The 17,413-nt window shown below is 41.6% G+C and overlaps 1 protein-coding gene across 1 annotated transcript in view; it reads left to right on the top strand.

The window, feature by feature from the left end:
• Window positions 1-17,413, top strand: part of LOC132399349 (uncharacterized) — a 215,820-nt gene that overhangs the window by 153,845 nt on the left and 44,562 nt on the right. Inside the window, exons 45-52 of the mRNA XM_059979603.1 lie at window positions 1,654-1,816; window positions 1,971-2,092; window positions 3,464-3,604; window positions 7,585-7,698; window positions 10,916-11,044; window positions 14,993-15,154; window positions 15,898-16,062; window positions 16,321-16,486. Coding sequence (XP_059835586.1) covers window positions 1,654-1,816; window positions 1,971-2,092; window positions 3,464-3,604; window positions 7,585-7,698; window positions 10,916-11,044; window positions 14,993-15,154; window positions 15,898-16,062; window positions 16,321-16,486 — 1,162 coding nt within the window. The remainder of the gene's footprint in view (window positions 1-1,653; window positions 1,817-1,970; window positions 2,093-3,463; window positions 3,605-7,584; window positions 7,699-10,915; window positions 11,045-14,992; window positions 15,155-15,897; window positions 16,063-16,320; window positions 16,487-17,413) is intronic.

Genomic DNA, 17,413 nt, shown 5'->3' with positions numbered 1-17,413 from the left:
ATCGACCAAAAACCGGCGTCCCGACCTTCTATCCCACACATACAGGAGGCTTTCCCGATGGCCAGCCGCCGTAGCCATCAGTGGCGGTTGGCCCTGGCGTTTCCCGGGAACTTGCAGGGCAGGCGACAACGGCGCGCTTCTGCGCCCCACCGCTGGTGGTAGAAGCACCAGTGTTCATTGGGCCGGGGGTTGGCGGGCTCTGCGGCCGGGCCTGGACTGGTTTGCTGCCGGGAGCGTGGCTGGGAGATCTGTGCGATGGACGCCCCGCTCACCTTTTTGGCGTTCCACAGCAAGTCCGCCCGGGCTGCCACCTTCCGGGGGTCACTGAAAACCGCGTCGGACAGCAGCAGGCGTATGTCCTCGGGCAGCTGCTCCAGGAATGCCTGCTCAAACATGAGGCAGGGTGTGTGTCCGTCGGCTAGAGACAACATCTCAGTCATTAAAGCCGATGGAGGTCTGTCGCCCAAGCCATCCAGGTGCAGTAAACGGGCAGCCCGCTCGCGCCGTGAGAGTCCGAAAGTCCTGAGGAGCAGGGCTTTGAATTCCGTGTACTTGCCGTCTGCCGGGGGAGACTGCACGAACTCCGCGGCCTGGGCCGCTGTGTCCTGGTCGAGGGAGCTCACCACGTAGTAGTAGCGGGTGTCTTCTGAGGTGATCCGGCAAACGTGGAATTGGGCTTCGGCTTGCTGGAACCATAGGTTCGGGCGCTGTGTCCAGAAACCCGGCAGTTTCAACGAAACCGCATGAGGCGGCGTTGGTCATTTCTGGTCCAAAAATCGTTTGGACTGTCGGGGTCACCAATTGTAGCGGTGTGCTACACGCAGCGCTAAAATTACGACACGGAGTCGGTAACTGCAGTCGAAGGAAAAAACTTTATTCGAAATCCTCAGCCTCACTTTTAAGCCTCCCTCAAGCTGCCCCCCGTGGCGCAGAGGCTCCAAAGCTCTGTGCTCGCAAACCCCCGTAGGCTATCTAATTGTGAGCCGGTTCGGATGTGCCAGGAAATGGGTCGCCACAGGATGTTAAAAGAATACAATGTTTACGAAGCTTTGCCACTGTTTTTATTAAGAGGTGATATCTTGAAAACAGACTGCTCTGCCTTTTGTGCTAATAGTTCTCCTGTCTATAAAAGCAAGCGCTGGTCTCTTACATTCTTAAGAATGGTCAGATGACATGTCCCAGGTGACTTCTATCCTTTGCAATGAATGCAATCTGCTGGGTGCATTTACAATCTTCAATACAGTCAGGGGGGATTGTGTTCCCCAGCACTCAGCTGCCTCTTACAGAAAGGTTTCTGCAATTTTTCTTGAAAATTAAATCACTATTTAAAATACTTTGCCCACATTTCTTTTCAAAAATAATAGATATATTTGTTTTAAGTAGACAGTGCTGGAAATAAGCATCAAGTCAAGCAGCAGTTTAAATCGACCAAACTTCATCAGAAACATTAACTCTTTTTTTTCTTCATAAATGCTGTATGATTGTTTCTGAGTGTTTCTAGCATTCACTAGTTTTATCTTTGATCTGTAACTAAAAGTCTGATCCTGCCTGGCCTGCAGAATATTTCCAGCATTCTCTTTTATTTCTGGTTTCTAGCAGCTTGAGATTTTTTTTTAAACTTTTTAGCTTTTACACTTTATTTCCTATTTACAGTTGAAAACAATTCCTAAGAGACTGGTGTGTAACACAGAATTCCAGAAGGACGGTGACATCTACAGGTTCACTCACACTTCCGTTTGTGAAGACAAAGAGCTGAGGTTTTTCGGAAACTACAGTGGACCTTTCCCCAAGATATTTGGACGCCATGAAATTCATGGTAAAACCTAATTTGAAAGTGTTAGTAGAATAACAAGAAACTATACTCATGATGTTCCAACCAAGTATAACTTGGGCAGATATACATTCATTACTTGAGTAATTTGTATTTTGGAATCTAACAAGATTCAAAAGAGCTTATTATTCTTTTACAGTGGACTTCATCCACCCATTTGCTATTCAATTACCTCAGCAATCACATGCCTGGATCGCTCTCTCCCATTCTCTCTTCAGTCACCAGGATGACATTGTAATCAACTGGGACAAGAAGGATCAGGTTAGTTTGATAAAACTGGATGCTTTATTATTGAAAAGAATGGACTGTGAAATACATTTTCAGTGGAATAAGTTTTATTTATCCTCATATACTGTTCAGATTATTCAGAGGTTTGGTATGCCCAGACTGGACCTTTCTTGAATTGGGCTTTACTAATTCAATTTAGTTTTAAGCAGAATCTACCAAAAAAAAATTTTGTCTCTATCTCTGTTTTTTTCTTTATGTGCTTTTGTTCTTTCATTTCTTTTGCCCCATTTTCTTTTCATACCCCACTTTCTTCCTCTTTCTACTTTGTTATTTATTGTACTGCTGCATCTCTGTGGCTCTTCATAGTCCACTGTCTGAAGCAGAGTGGCATTGATCTATGAAGAAAATAATTGAGATAGGGATGGCTGAATAATGAGGCTAGGAAACAAGATATCCAAGGCAGAAGGACGGGTTTGTTAAAAGCAGCAGCATCATTCAGGTTAAAAAAAAACAAATAAGGGGCAAATACAATCAGACAGTTTCCACTGAGCATGGATGAGACTACACCTAGAGGGCGTGAGTTAAAGGTGAAAGGTGAAATATTTAAGGGGAACATGATGGGGAACTTCACACAGAGGGTGGTGAGAGTATAGTATGAGAAGCCAGTGAAAGTGGAGGACGTGGGATTAATTTCAACATTTAAGATCAGTTTGGATAGAATGGGTATGGAGGACTAAGGTCCAGGTGAAGGTCAGTGGGACTGGGCAGAATAATAGTTCAGTACAGACTAGCTGGGATGAAGAGCCTGTTTCTGTGCTGTAGGGCACCATAGCTCTATGACTCTAAATTGTGTCCTCGTCAGTTTATCTCATTGACCTCATGACCAAAAGTTTTGACAACTAGTATACAAAACCAGTTTTTTCAGCTTGAAATATTATAGTTTGATAATCTGATCTAAAAATCTGTGCTTGGTAATGAAATTTAAAGAAGGTTTTGGTAATCAAAGCTGCTTGTCACAAAAAAGCTCGCACAAATTGAGATATGTTTTTCTTTTCCATTGCTGTCTAGAGAAAGAAGTTGGGCATCATATATAATGTGCTATCAGTGTGCTTTGGGGAACAGTCAAAACCTATTTTAATCTCAGACTATTTAAATTTATCTATGACTTTAGAAAAACTTCACCCAAATCAAATTGAAATGTCAGATTCACTTCTTGGCTCATCCACAATACTAAACCCATTCTTCTGCTTTATTTAATCCCACATGAGTGATTATTGGAACTGTCCATGGGTAATATGGCAAAAGTGTAAAGTAGTTAATAGCAATAGAAATGAAAATATGCTCTGTTGCCAAAATAGTACTTTCTAATAATCTGTGACATAAATGTGCTTTTGCTTGGAACAGGTGATTCTTCAAGCCTCCCTAACTTTGGATAATGATAGGCTGGAAAGTAAAGCCAACCTAGAACACCCCTTCAAGTTTGCCTTGGAGAAGTTCCAGCTGAAGTGTCTTTCTGAAAGAAGAGCACAGAAATACAATCAGAAGGTTGGAATAGTGAACTGGAGCGGGAAGGGAGCTATACATCTTACTTCTGTAATATGTTCTTGGACAGAATGTCCTCTTGTACCTCAAACATACTTGTATGTTTCTGGAATAAATTCTGGTTTGACAAAGACTCGCACCAGCTAGTTCTGTCCTCCTGCCAACAAGGCCATTTGATACTTTAACTAAATGCTGCTAGCTGGCAGTGACTTCCAGAACATAGGAAAAACTCCTCATACTTAGTTAAACGGTCTTTGTTTTACTTTATTGATGGTTTACAGGTTAAAAGCAAATAATAATTCATTCCCTGGGGGAAAAAAAACACTGCTATATTGTGTTGTGGATTGTAAAAAAAAATTGGAATTTTTATGATTTTAAGACAAACATAAATCTTAATGACTCAATCCACCCAACTTTGAATTATAGATTAAATATTTCACTTAGTGACTGATTTATTTTTGTCACTGAAAGACTATTAACTTATTTGCAGCTTCAGTAATTATTTGTTATTTGTTGATATGTTCTCACGTATGGTCACTCCTGTGATTTTAGCTGTTTTTTTTTGCGCATTTTTTCCATCTTGTAATTATTTTTGAGAAAAGGCTGTTTCATCCAGTTCCATCAAGATTCCACCACCAGACACATCCTCACCCCTTTTGGCATTTGGAATTTGGGAAGTATTGCTCCCTTGATTTGCTCTTCCATCTCTGCCTATTGTACGGCACTTTCCCAACTACATGAGGAGCAACATCTATCCTTTCATCCCTTCTCTACCCACCATCCAGGGTCACAGGGATTCTTTCCAGATGAAGCAACAATCCGTTTGCACTCCACTGCATTTGGTGTTCATGGTGCAGTCTGCTCTGGAAAAATCAAAAGCAGATGAGGTTATTGCTTTGGGAAGCACTCAATCCACAGGAGCTTGGAGTTCCTAGCCACTTTAGTTCTCATCTACTCCCACTATATCTGTGGTACCCTGCGCTGTTACAGAACAGCACCCTTATGGGGTCGCAACAGCGACCTTGCACCCATCTCCACTAAGGTCAAGGAATTGATTGTGGACTTCAGGAAGGGGAAGTTGAGGGAATACACACCAGTCCTCATCTAGGGAACAGCAGTGGAAAGGGTGAACAGTTTCAGGTCCCTGAGTGTCAATATCTCTGAAGATCTATCTTGGGTCCAATGTATTGATGCAATTACAAAGAAGGCACGACTATCTTTCATTAGGAGTTTGAGGAGTCTTGGTGCATCACCGAAGACTCCAGCAGATTTCTACAGATGTATCATGAAGAGCATTCTAACTGGTTGCATCACTGTCTAGTGTGGAGGGGCCGCTGCACAGGATCAGGAAAAGCTGTAGAAAGTTGCAAACCCACCCAGCTCCATCACGGGCATTAGCCTCCCCAGCATCGAGGACATCCTCAAAAGACGATACCTCAAAAAGGCAGCATCCGTCACTAAGGATCCCTGTAACACAGAACATGTCCTCTTCTCGTTGCTCCCATCAAGGAGGAGGTACAGCAGCCTGAAGAGATACACTCAACAGCTACTTCCCCATTGCCGTCAGATTTCTGAATGGACAATGAACACATGTACACTACCACACTTATATTCTCCTTTATTTGCTTTCTTTTGCACTACCTCATGTTGTAACTTATAGTTTTTTTTTATTATGTATCACAATGTGCTGCTGCTGCAAAGCAACAAATCTCACGACACGTGCCAGTGATGTTAAACCTGATTCCAAACCTGATCCTGACCTTATCTTACATCTGGGCACTTCGCAGCCTGCAAGACCTGATATCAAATTCTCCAGATTTTGGGAATTCCCTCCTTCTGTTTGTATGAGAACTGTCAATTTTTGTCTGCATCCTCCTCTTTTCCTTTGTTTTGTACAGTGAGCCTGCACTGCATTACACAGACTGTACAACATCAGCAACACTACACAGTCTTTCAATGGTCTATTATTTCACCCCATCTGCAAAATCCCCTCACCCTCTCCCAGTAAGTTTTTACTTGGAGAAACTTGTTTTCCTCTTTCTGATAACGATGAAGGGTCTTGAACCTAAAAATTTAATAGTTTTTATTTCCTTTCCAAAGGCGGTTTCTGTCTTTGTATTTGTAAAAGGATTTTAAACAGATTATGAGGAGCAATTCTCCAAGAGGATTCCATTTCTTTGGAGTTGTGGAGGTTGATTCATTGAATATACTGTATTCAAGGCAAATATTTGCAGATATTTGAATTACAAGGAAATCGAAAGGAGTGGGAAAGTAATGAAGTAGCACTTCCATTCACTGCGATGAAGTGTTTTAAGAGGTTGGAGATAAAACATATCAACTCCTGCCTGAGAAGCGACTTGAATCTGCTCCAATTTGCCTACCAGAGCAACAGGTCCACAGCAGATGCCGTTTCATTGGCTCTTCATTCAACCCTAGAACAGCAAGGATGCATACATCAGGATGCTCTTTATGGACTACGGCTCAGCATTCATTATGTTCGTTCTCTCAAAGCTAATCAAGAAGCTTCAAGACCTTGGCCTCAATACCTCCTTGTGCAATTGGACTTGCAGACCCCAGTTAGTTCAGATTGGCAACCACATCTCCACATTCTCCATCAGCCTATGGCTGTGTATTTGACCCCGCTCTACTTTCTTTACACTTATGACGGTGAGGCTAAGAACAGCTCTGAAGTCATAATTAAGTTTTCTAATGACAGCGCTGTCATTGGCCAAATCAAAGTTGGTGGCAAATCAGCAATTAGTGGGGAGATTGAAAATCTGGCTGAGTGGTGCCACGTCAACAATCTCTTACTCGATGTCAGCAAGAGCATGGAGCTGATTACTGACCTCAGGAGGAGGAAACCAGAGGTCCATGAGCCAGTCCTCACTGCAGGATCAGAAATGGAGAGGGTCAACAACGTTAAATCCCTCGGTGTTATCATTTCAGAGGATCTGTCCTGAGCCCTGCACGTAAATGCAATTATGAAGAAAGCATGGCAGCGTTTTAACTCCTTAGTAGTTTGTGAAGATTTGATGTAACATTTAAAACTTTGTCAATCTTCTGTAGATGTGAAGTGGAGAGTATATTGACAGGTTGTCTGGAAACACCAATGCCCTTGAATGGAAAATCCGACAAGAGTATTGGATATGGCCCGGTCCATCAACAGAAAAATCCCTCCCCACAGTTGAACACATCCACAAGGAGCATTATTGCAGGAAAGCAGCATCCATCACAGAGACCCCAACCACCCAGGTCATGCTCTCTTGCTGCTGCCATCAGGAAGGAAGTACAGGAGCTTCAGGACTCACACCACCAGGTTCAGTAACAGTTATCCATCAATCATCAGGCTCCTGAACCAGAGAACATAACTTTACTTGCCCCATCATTGAGATGTTCCCACAGCTTATGAATTCACTTTCAAGGACTCTTCATCTCATGACATTATTATTATTCCTTATTTTCTTTGTATTTTCACAGTTTGTTGTCTTTTGCACGTTAATTGTTTGCCCACCCAGTTGGGTGCAGTCTTTCATTGATTGTATTATGATTAGTGGATTCATTGAGTATGCCCACAAGAAAACGAACCTCAGGGCTCCATGTGGTGACATACAGGTACTTTGGCAATAAATTTACCATGAACTTTGATTGGAACATCTGTGACCTTATTCAGTGATAGAGCAGGCTCAAGGGGCTCAAGGGGCTGCCCTGTTTCATACAGTATTCTCATCATCCTTGCCCATCCTTGAGCTGCTTTGAGTATAAAGAGACAGACCTTCCAGTTGATGAGGCTGGGTTGCATCCATAATGATCAGGATTGTCTCAGAATGCCAATCATTGTCACTCAGGCCTCAATCAAACTGACCAATAAAAGCCCAGGTCACTGCTATTTATCTCTGAAAAGTGGCAAGATCAACTGACAATGCTGAACCTCACTGTACCTTCATGTATATGCAACAATTAATTCGTATTTGTTTAATCTCTAGGCATATATCACCTGGAATGGAGGTCAACCAATTGATCTGAAATTTACACTGGAAAACAAAATGGAAAGCAATTTAACAGTGTGGGACAGCTGCCTGGACTTTTCCTCAGGCCAGGTATTTCTCACCTACAATTACACCAGTCCCACTGTCATACTTGATTGAATCAGAATGAGCTTTGAAAAATATGCTGTACAGCAAAATAAAGTTACTGATATTCCTATGGTTCATATCAGGATTAATCCTCAATAGATACTGACATTCAAGAATAAAAGGCTAGAAGCATGATTATTTTTAGCTGTGTTCATTGTATTAATACAGAGGAGCCTGGCCAAGCAAATGTTCCTGGCAATCTTGTACCATTCATGCAGGAGCTGGCACTCACAGTGCAGCTCAGCCTGTTATATCAGGAGATCTGCCCGAGGGTTCCAGCTCTAGGGCCTTGCCTTCAATAACAAACCCCAGCAGTCCATCCACCACTTACAGTAATGACCTCCTGCCACCAATCTCAAACTCTGCCATTACCAAAAAACTCTCACCAAATGGAGGGCCATCCCTCTCCATCCTTCCCAATTGCATATGTCTTTCTTTCTTTCTCTCTCTCTCTCTCTCTCTCTCGCTCTCCCTCTCTCCCTCTCTCCCTCTCTCCCTCTCTCCCCCTCTCCCCCTCTCCCCCTCTCCCCCTCTCCCTCTCTCCCTCTCTCCCTCTCTCCCTCTCTCCCTCTCTCCCTCTCTCCCTCTCTCCCTCTCTCCCTCTCTCCCTCTCTCCCCCTCTCCCCCTCTCCCCCTCTCCCCCTCTCCCCCTCTCCCCCTCTCCCCCTCTCCCCCTCTCCCCCTCTCCCCCTCTCCCCCTCTCCCCCTCTCCCTCTCTCCCTCTCTCCCTCTCTCCCTCTCTCCTTGGGCTTCAGGCACAGTAGAATGTCTCTGCTATGTCATTGCACAAAACTAATTCAGGTCCAGTATTTCTTCAGATGACCTTACAGGTGAGTTACAATTATCTTTCCAAATGGAATTTCACTTTCCACTTACAATCAGTGAGCAATCAAATGGACATCACTCAATCCAGGTATCCAAGTGTGTGACCAGAATAAAAAGGCTCCAAGTAGCCAACAGCAACTTTCAACAAGTGAGTTAAACCTCTTGTCAAAATGTTTCAAAATAGTTCAAACAGGAAGAATAATGAAAAGTATATTGCATTGGTCAAGACGTAATAAATACATCATTTAATGTTTAAAAAGTTGCTTTCTAAATTGGTTTCACTTTGTTAATTCATCTTTTACTTAATGGGGTGGATAAACTATGTGTTGTCGTTTGTTTGCTTTCTTCTCAACAATCCATTGTTACTAAGTAGGGAAATATTCCTTGATTTATAATATGATTTTTGTTAAATAATTGAAGTAATAACTTTAATCTGTGGCTTGGATGTCTTACTCTTCTTGGCAAATCCTGGGTTAAATGGATAACACAGCAGTTAGTGCCTCACAGGTTCAATCCTAACTGGATGCCACCTATATGGAGTTTGCACATTCTCCTTGTGACTGTGCGGATTTCCTCTGTGTGCTCCAGTTTCCTCTTATAAGCCAGGCACCTGCTGTTTGACAGGTTAGCTGGCTACTATAAATTGCTTTGCCTGTAGGTTAATGGCAGAGTAATTATGAGGGGATGAGGAGTTGATGGCGATGGATGGTGGAAAATAGGATTCAGGTGGTCAGGTGACTTCGATATGATGGGCTGAAGTGACAGTCCTGGGCAGTAGAACTCCATTATTACCAACACTTCTATAGATAGTGTCGGCCGGCTGGGTTCAGTTGTTTTCCGACCTTGGCAATTTACTTGCCAGTGTTTTGTATCACATGAGGAGACATCGTCGATACGCTGATTGTGCCTGCCCATTTGGGAATGAAACATTTGTAAGTAAATTGCCAAGATCAGAGAAAAACTCAACTCAGTCACCAACCACCCAAGCTTCACATTTATCTGAATTGTTTCCAATCGTGTGGATCACCTAATTCATATGTGGGTGTAGAAGCAAGTGTTGTTTCTGCATTTATTTATTTTGTGGGTGGGGGGAACAAACAATTGCATATATTTTTTCAAATGCATAAAACATTCTAGCTTGTCCCTCCATCACCTTCCCAATTCTAAGTCTTATCCATGAAGAGTTTATTAAAGAACTTCTTACAATGTGCTAAATTAACCATTTCTAGGTTTAAACCTGTGTACTCCTGGTGCCAGAACTCAAGCTGAAGTTATGGTCAATGAAGTGTGTCTCTTCTACAGTAAATGCAGTCTCTGATATTGAAAATATTTGTGTGGCTGTTTCCCAGTCAGCTTCTAGTCCTCTGATTACCTGTACATATGCAAACTTCCAGTATGTCGGGTTTTCTGCCTTACCAGGCGAGTGAGATCTTAGAAAGAGGGAAAACTCGGTCAGTATTGCAGAGAGACATTGATAGGATGCAGAAGTGGGCTGAGAAGTGGCAGAAGGAGTTCAACCCAGAAAAGTGTGAGGTGGTACACTTTGGAAGGACAAACTCCAAGGCAGAGTACAAAGTAAATGGCAGGATACTTGGGAGTGTGGAGGAGCAGAGGGATCTGGGGGTACATGTCCACTGATCCCTGAAAGTTGCCTCACAGGTAGATAGGGTAGTTAAGAATGCTTATGGAGTGCTAGCTTTTATAAGTCGAGGGTTAGAGTTTAAGAATTGTGGGGTAATGATTCAGCTCTATAAAACTCTAGTTAGGGCACAGTTGGAGTACTGTGTCCAGTTCTGGTCGCCTCACTATAGGAAGGATGTGGAAGCATTAGAAAGGGTACAGATGAGATTTACCAGGATGCTGCCTGGTTTAGAGAGTATGCATTATAATCAGAGATTAAGGGAGCTAGGGCTTTACTCTTTGGAGAGGAGACGTGATAGAAGTATACAAGATATTAAGAGGAATAGATAGAGTGGACAGCCAGCGCCTCTTCCCCAGGACACCACTGCTCAATACAAGAGGACATGGCTTTAAGGTAAGGGGTAGGAAGTTCAAGGGGGATATTAGAGGAAGGTTTTTCACTCAGAGAGTGGTTGGTGCGTGGAATGCACTGCCTGAGTCAGTGGAGGAGGCAGATACACTAGTGAAATTTAAGAGACTACTAGACAGGTATATGGAGGAATTTAAGGTGGGGGGTAATATGGGAGGCAGGGTTTAAGGGTCGGCACAACATTGTGGGCTGAAGGGCCTGTACTGTGCTGTATTGTTCTATGTTCTAGAATCAACTTTCAATTGTTTTTTTTTATTATTATGGTAACTGCACTAATTCCATGCATACCTGTGTTTGTTTGTCTAGCTGCAGCCCTTGCTAATGATACAATTTTTGCATGGTTGTGGATTTGTTAAACGAACACCGACCCTCTTGACTGAAAGTTTGGAATTATATTTGGATGATAAAAAAATCAATCAAAGCTTTGAGTATCAGGTACATATGTCAATGATAGTGTTGAAATATTGATTTATGCTAAAACTGTTTACATTGTTAGTGCCATGCATAATCAAGTTCCCTTCTTTGCAATCTCAGTCAAATATTCATTAAAGTGTGCCTCGTACAATTGTTATTTTCTTTGATAAAATTTCAATTGAAAATATATATCAGAGTATCAACTTGTAGATAATAGCAGTGAAAATAAAATATATTCATTGAAGCTGCTGATGAACACAGGACTGAAGGTGTTATATTGGAGTGCACACAGTATACGAGGGAGATTGAGAGGGGATCTGACTGAAACATATAAAATTATTAAGAAATTGGACAGGATAGAGGCAGAAAATATGTTCCAGATGCTGGGAGAGTCCAGTACCAGAGGGCATGGTTTGAGAATAAGGAGTAGGTCATTTAGGACAGAGTTAAGAAAAAACTTCTTCTCACAGAGAGTTGTGGGGGTCTGGAATGCACTGCCTTGGAAGGCAATGGAGGCCAATTCTCTGGATGCTTTCAAGAAGAAGCTAGATAGGTATCTTATGGATAGGGGAATCAAGGGATATGGGGACAAGGCAGGAACCGGGTATTGATAATAGATGATCAGCCATGATCTCAAAATGGCGGTGCAGGCTCGAGGGGCCGAATGGTCTACTTCTGCACCTATTGTCTATTGTCTATTAAAATAAGGTAGATAATCTTGTTGCACGTTTAGAAATTGCGGTTATAATGTTATGGGAATCACTGAGACATAGCTGAAAGATCATAATTGAGAGCTTAACATCCAAGGATACACCTTCGATGTTAAGGACAGCCAGATAGACAGAGGGGATGGGTGGCTGGCTCTGCTGGTAAAAAAAATTCAATCAAATTCTTAGAAAGTGGTTACATAGGAACAGAAAATATAGAGTTCTTGTGGGTAGAGTTAAGAAACTGCAAAGTTAAAAAAGACCCTGATGGGAGTTGTATATAGGCTCCATAACAGTGGGCAGGATGTAGGATATAAATTTCTGCAGTAATGTAAAAAGGGCAACATTATGATAGTCATGAGAGATTTCAATATACAGGTAAATTGGGAAAATCGGGTTAGTGCTGGATCCCAAGAGAGGGAATTTGTAGAATGCCCTCAAGGTGGATTTTTAGAGCAGCTTGTAGTTGAGTCCACTAGAGGAATGGTGTTTCTGCAGTTGGTGTAATGACCCAGATTCGATTATGGAGGTTAAGGTAAAGGGGTTGGAGATCATAATAAGTTAGAATTCACATTGCAGTTTGAGAAGGAGAAGCTAAAATTAGATGTATCAGTATTATAATGGAGTAAATGGAATTACAGAAGCATGAGAGAGGAACTGGCCAAAGATATTTGGTAGGGGGCACTAGCAGAGATGATGGTAGATCAGCAATGGCTGGAGTTTCTGGGGCAATTCACAATCAGCAGGATAGATGCTTCCCAAAGGTGAAGAAATATTTTGAAGGGAGGATGAGGCAACCATAGTTGACAAGGAAAATCCAAGGCAGCATAAAAGCAAAAGAAATGCCATATAGCAAAAGTTAATGGGAAGGTTAGAGGATTGGGAGGCTTTTAAAAACAAACAGAAGGCAACTAAAAAAAATGATAGGAAGAGAAAAAATGAAAAGTGAAGTTCAGCTAATCAATAATATCAGAGGATACCAAAAATGTGTTTTCAGATATATAAAGTATAAAGGAGAGGCAAGGGTGGATATTGGACCACTGGAAAATGTTGCCAGAGGGGTAGCTATGGGGGACAAAGAGATGGTGGATGAACTTATTCTTCACTGTGGAAAACACTAACAGTATGCCAAAAATTCGATAAGTATTGGGGCAGAATAGCATGTAGTTGCTATTACTAAGGAGAAGGTGCTTGGAAGCTGAAAGATCAGGAGGTTGATAAATCACCTGAACTTGATGGACTACACCTCGGGGTTCTGAAAGAGGTAGCTGAAGAGATTGTGGTGGCACTAGTAATGACCTTTCAAGAAACACAAAATTCTGGAATGGTTCCAGAGGATTGAAAAATTTCCAATGACACTCCATTCTTTAAGAGGGAGAAATGGAAGAAAGAACATTATAGGCCACTAAGCCTGACTTCAGGGGTTGGGAAGAGTTTGGAGTCCATTATTAAGGCTGAGGTTTCGGGCTACATGGAGGCACATGATAAAATAGGACAAAATCCACATGGTTTCCTTAATGGGAAATCTTGCATGAAATATGTTAGTATTCTTTGGGGAATAACACGCAGGATTGTTAAAGGAGAATCGATGGATGTTGTGTACTTGGATTTTCAAAATGCCTTTGACAAAGTGCCACACTTGAGGCTGTTTAACAAGAGGCCATGCTATTACAGGAAAGATACTAGCATGGACAGAAGATTGGCTGACTAGAAGGAGACAAAGGGTTGGAATAAAAGTGGCCTATTCTGGTTGGCTGCTGGTGATGTGGTGCTCCGCAGGGGTCAGTATTGAGACCACATCTTTTCACGTTATATGTCAATGACTTGGTTGATGAGATTGATGACTTTGTGGCCAGGTTTGTGGATGATACAAAGATGGGTGGAGGGGCAGGTGGTGTGGAAGGTGGAGGAAGTCTGCAGAAGGATTTAGACAGATTGGGAGAACGGGCAAAGAAGTTTCAGAGGGGATGGAGTGTAGAGAAATGTATGGTCATGCACTTTGGTAGAAGGAATAAAGGGACAGACTATTTTCTAAATAGGGAGAAAACTGAAAAATCCGAGGTGCAAAGGGTCTTGGAAGACCTTGTGCAGGATTCTCTGAAGGTTAATTTGCAGGCTGAGTTAGTATTAAGGAAGACAAATGCAATGTCAGCAGTCATTTCGAGTGGACTAGAATATAAGAGCAAGGACGTCATGCTGAGACTTTTCAGGCATTGGTTAGACTACACTTGTTGTATCGTGAGGACTTCTGGCCCCTTTATCTCAGAAAAGGCATTAGCAAGGGTCCCGGAGAGGTTCTCGAGAATGATTCTAGGAATAACAGTGTGAGGCGTGTTTGAAGGCTCTGTGTCTGTTCTCACTGGAGATTAGAAGAATAGTGGGTGGGGGGGTAGTTAGTGGGTGGGTTTAGAACCAAAGGGCATAGTCTCAGTATAGAGGGATGTCCATTTAGAATAGAGATGAGAAGAAATTTCTTTAGCCAGAGGGTGGTAAATCTGTGGAATACATTGCCATGGATGGCTGTGGAGGAAAAATTATTGAGTATATTTAAAAAAGAGGTTGATCAGTTCTTGGTTAGTCAGGCTGTCAAAGTTTAGGGGAGAAGGCAGTAGGATGGGGTTGATAGGGAAAATAAATCAGCCATGCTGGAATTGCAGAACAGAGTTAATGGGCTGAATGGCCTAATTCTGCTCCTGTGTCTTGGGATTCCATGAAAGGGTACTTATCTTTAGCTCTACTGAGAAGACAAGTCATCAGAAGTATTGCAAAATGTGCAGTGGCATGCATACTGTCTATTTTATAGTTGAAGTGAACGGGAAAAGAATTTCAGGTGGAGAGTAAATGGGGCTAGCAGTATATCACACTGTGTTTGCACTAACTCTTGGGATAGGATTGCAATAATTAAATTATGCATTATTATTTTATTCATCTAAGACTCCTTCACTGGTATTTTAGAGACTTTGGGTTATCAGATCATCACAATAATGTTTATAGTAATTTTGCAATGGAACCAGCTGCACAAAAGTTCATGGAGATAATTATAATTAATTATCATTGTGATCTGTTCCATGGACATTTCATCAGTTATTATATCTCATCATTTGCACAGATCAAAGTTTGTTGCACTAAGATGTGAAGGGAAAGACTTTCCAGTTAAATGTTATAATAAAACAACCTGGATTCCTGACAGGGTTGTTTTATGGATGAGTGATAAATTATAATAGAAAGCAGCTGTTGTCATCTGTGTTCTTTCTTTCTGTAGAGTAACAGACCAGTGAGATTGGACAACATATGGATTGCTGCCACCTTCTCAAATATTTTCCAGTCATCCTGTGGCAGGCAGGACATACTTGGTAGGATCCAAACTGACTACCACAGGCAGTTGAACCATTACCTGAAAGTTGCCTTCTGTAACATGTCAAATGTAGGTCTCAATTTGAGCTTTTATAATTAGTGCTTTTTTTTTTGTCTTTTTTCATCCTACAGCCCTTTTGAAAAGGATGAGGTGGCTTAGATTTTCATCCCATTTAAGCCACGAGTTTAAGATTTGGGTATTTCTCATTTCAGTTGGCAATAATTATAAAATTTAAATAATTTTCTGAAATTAATTGTGAAACCTGGAAAAAAGTAGAACTCTAGATCAAAGCGTATATGGCCAATCAACTGGTTCAGCTGTGACTGCCTATGTCAAGGCTCTGCAGACATTTGTCTTCAGTCCTCAGGTGCAATGAGATGTTGGATCTTAGATAATACAGCTACAGTTGTCCTCAGTGAGGTGAGATTAATGGATGGAAATTCAGCCAGGTTTCTGCTATCCAGGAACTGGTACTGAGTGGATATCAACTGAAAGCAGCATTGGGCTTGGCTCTTCAGACTTTAGTAAATTATGGTCACGTGCTGAAGTTTGATTGCACGTCATCCATGCAGATCATTTAATCACATCAGTATATCAAGATAGTATGTACTTTGGAAAAACAATAGCAGAATGCTGAATATAGTATTAGACAGACTCCAATCTGACTTCTCAGATGGGCTGTTAGAGCCCAGTCCCCTCCTTTCAAACTGATTTTATGTTAGCAAAAATTCAGGATAAAACGGAGAAATTGATTAAATAGAAATGTAAGGAGTACTATTGTAAAGAAAAGCTTTAACTCTTTTTTTTTGCAGTCATTCAAATTATCAGGAAGGCATCAGCGAAATGTAGGAGAAGTTGTTTTATCAACCCAAACCCGAGCCAGTCTCTTCAGTGATGAGAAACATGGTGTGGTACTGGGGATGTCACTGAGGAATAGTGGACAACCTGACTCAAAGAACTACTCTATTGAAATGGAGGTGATTGTGTTCATAGTGGCTTTGAAGAGAGAAGTATAGATTTCTTTGTTCTCACTTTTACACTACTTTAGGCTTGTAATGTTGGACCTAATTTTTGAAACATTAAACAATTCTGTCTTGTTATGAAGTCCTGAATGACACTGAATTGAAATGTGATTGTATACAAAACAATCATTTTTTAATCTACTAACTTGTAATGATGTCAGTTGCACATCCATTCAGAAGCTAAAACTGCAAAATGATTTTTTTTGCTTATAGTGGAAGGCTTCTGAAACCAGTCATCTAGGCCTTTTAGGCACTTACACTGCCTCTGTCCTCAGCAGCAAAGCAGCACTGGAAGGAATAATCGATCACAGAGAGAAAATTAAACTAGTTACCATGCACAAGAAGGGTTGTCAGCAGTATTACAGTGGATACACTAGCGGTAAGGACGATTGACTAACATAACTAAGCAAGTATTAGCATTTGTTGATATATAAAATACTATTAATGGGTGGTCTAGCAGAAAAGTTGCCACTCAACAGATCCAGCGAAGATGCTGGGCATTATTTTTGAGGAACTAGGAGAAGCAGGAGCAAATGTGGCAATTATTTGAGTGTCAGCCCCTCAGCCGCCAGCATTCCAGAGAAAACAATCCAAGTTTGTCCAACCTCTCTCATACTTTTGCTGTACTCCAGGTAACATCCAGCTAAACCTCTCTATGCCCAAAACCTCCAAATCCTTTCTTCAAATACAGTGGCTAATACTGCATACCATAACCCAAATGTGGCTTGGCCACAGTTTTAAATGGCTCCAATATGACTTCCCAACACTTAAACTCAACATTTTGACCAATGAAATGAAGTATTCTGCATGTCTTCTTTATCTCCCTATCTAATTGTATGGCTTCTTTAGCGGAGTGGGTCTTGCACCCCAAGATCCATCTGCACATTAGTGCTTGTGAGGTTCCCACCATTTACTGTGCAGAATAACACACATTGTTAAACAAAGCATGTCACCAGCCATATAAATTTTCATGAGATGAACAGAAGACAAACACCAGACATGCAATCAGGTATTAAGCAATAAATGAAAGTAATGTAGAGAATAGATTGGTGCCTAGTGAGAACTGTACTTGACAATGCAACAGTTATGGTAAAGCATTTAAAAATGAGATACTCAATAAATGGAGGGACTGAGGAAACTCAGAGGGATGTAGGCCAAGTGGAGATTTTTGGGATAAGAGATGGAAGACCATGGTGGGGTTTGAAATCAAGCATGTGGATGTCAAAAATCAAAGTACTACTTCACTGAAAACCAGTGTGAGTCTGCAAGCATGGGATCAATGGATAAATAGGTCCCAGTGCAATAA

The sequence above is a fragment of the Hypanus sabinus genome, chromosome 9 (assembly GCF_030144855.1).
Source record: "Hypanus sabinus isolate sHypSab1 chromosome 9, sHypSab1.hap1, whole genome shotgun sequence".
NCBI classification, from domain to species: domain Eukaryota; kingdom Metazoa; phylum Chordata; class Chondrichthyes; order Myliobatiformes; family Dasyatidae; genus Hypanus; species Hypanus sabinus.
This window is presented reverse-complemented; position numbering and strand designations above follow the sequence as displayed.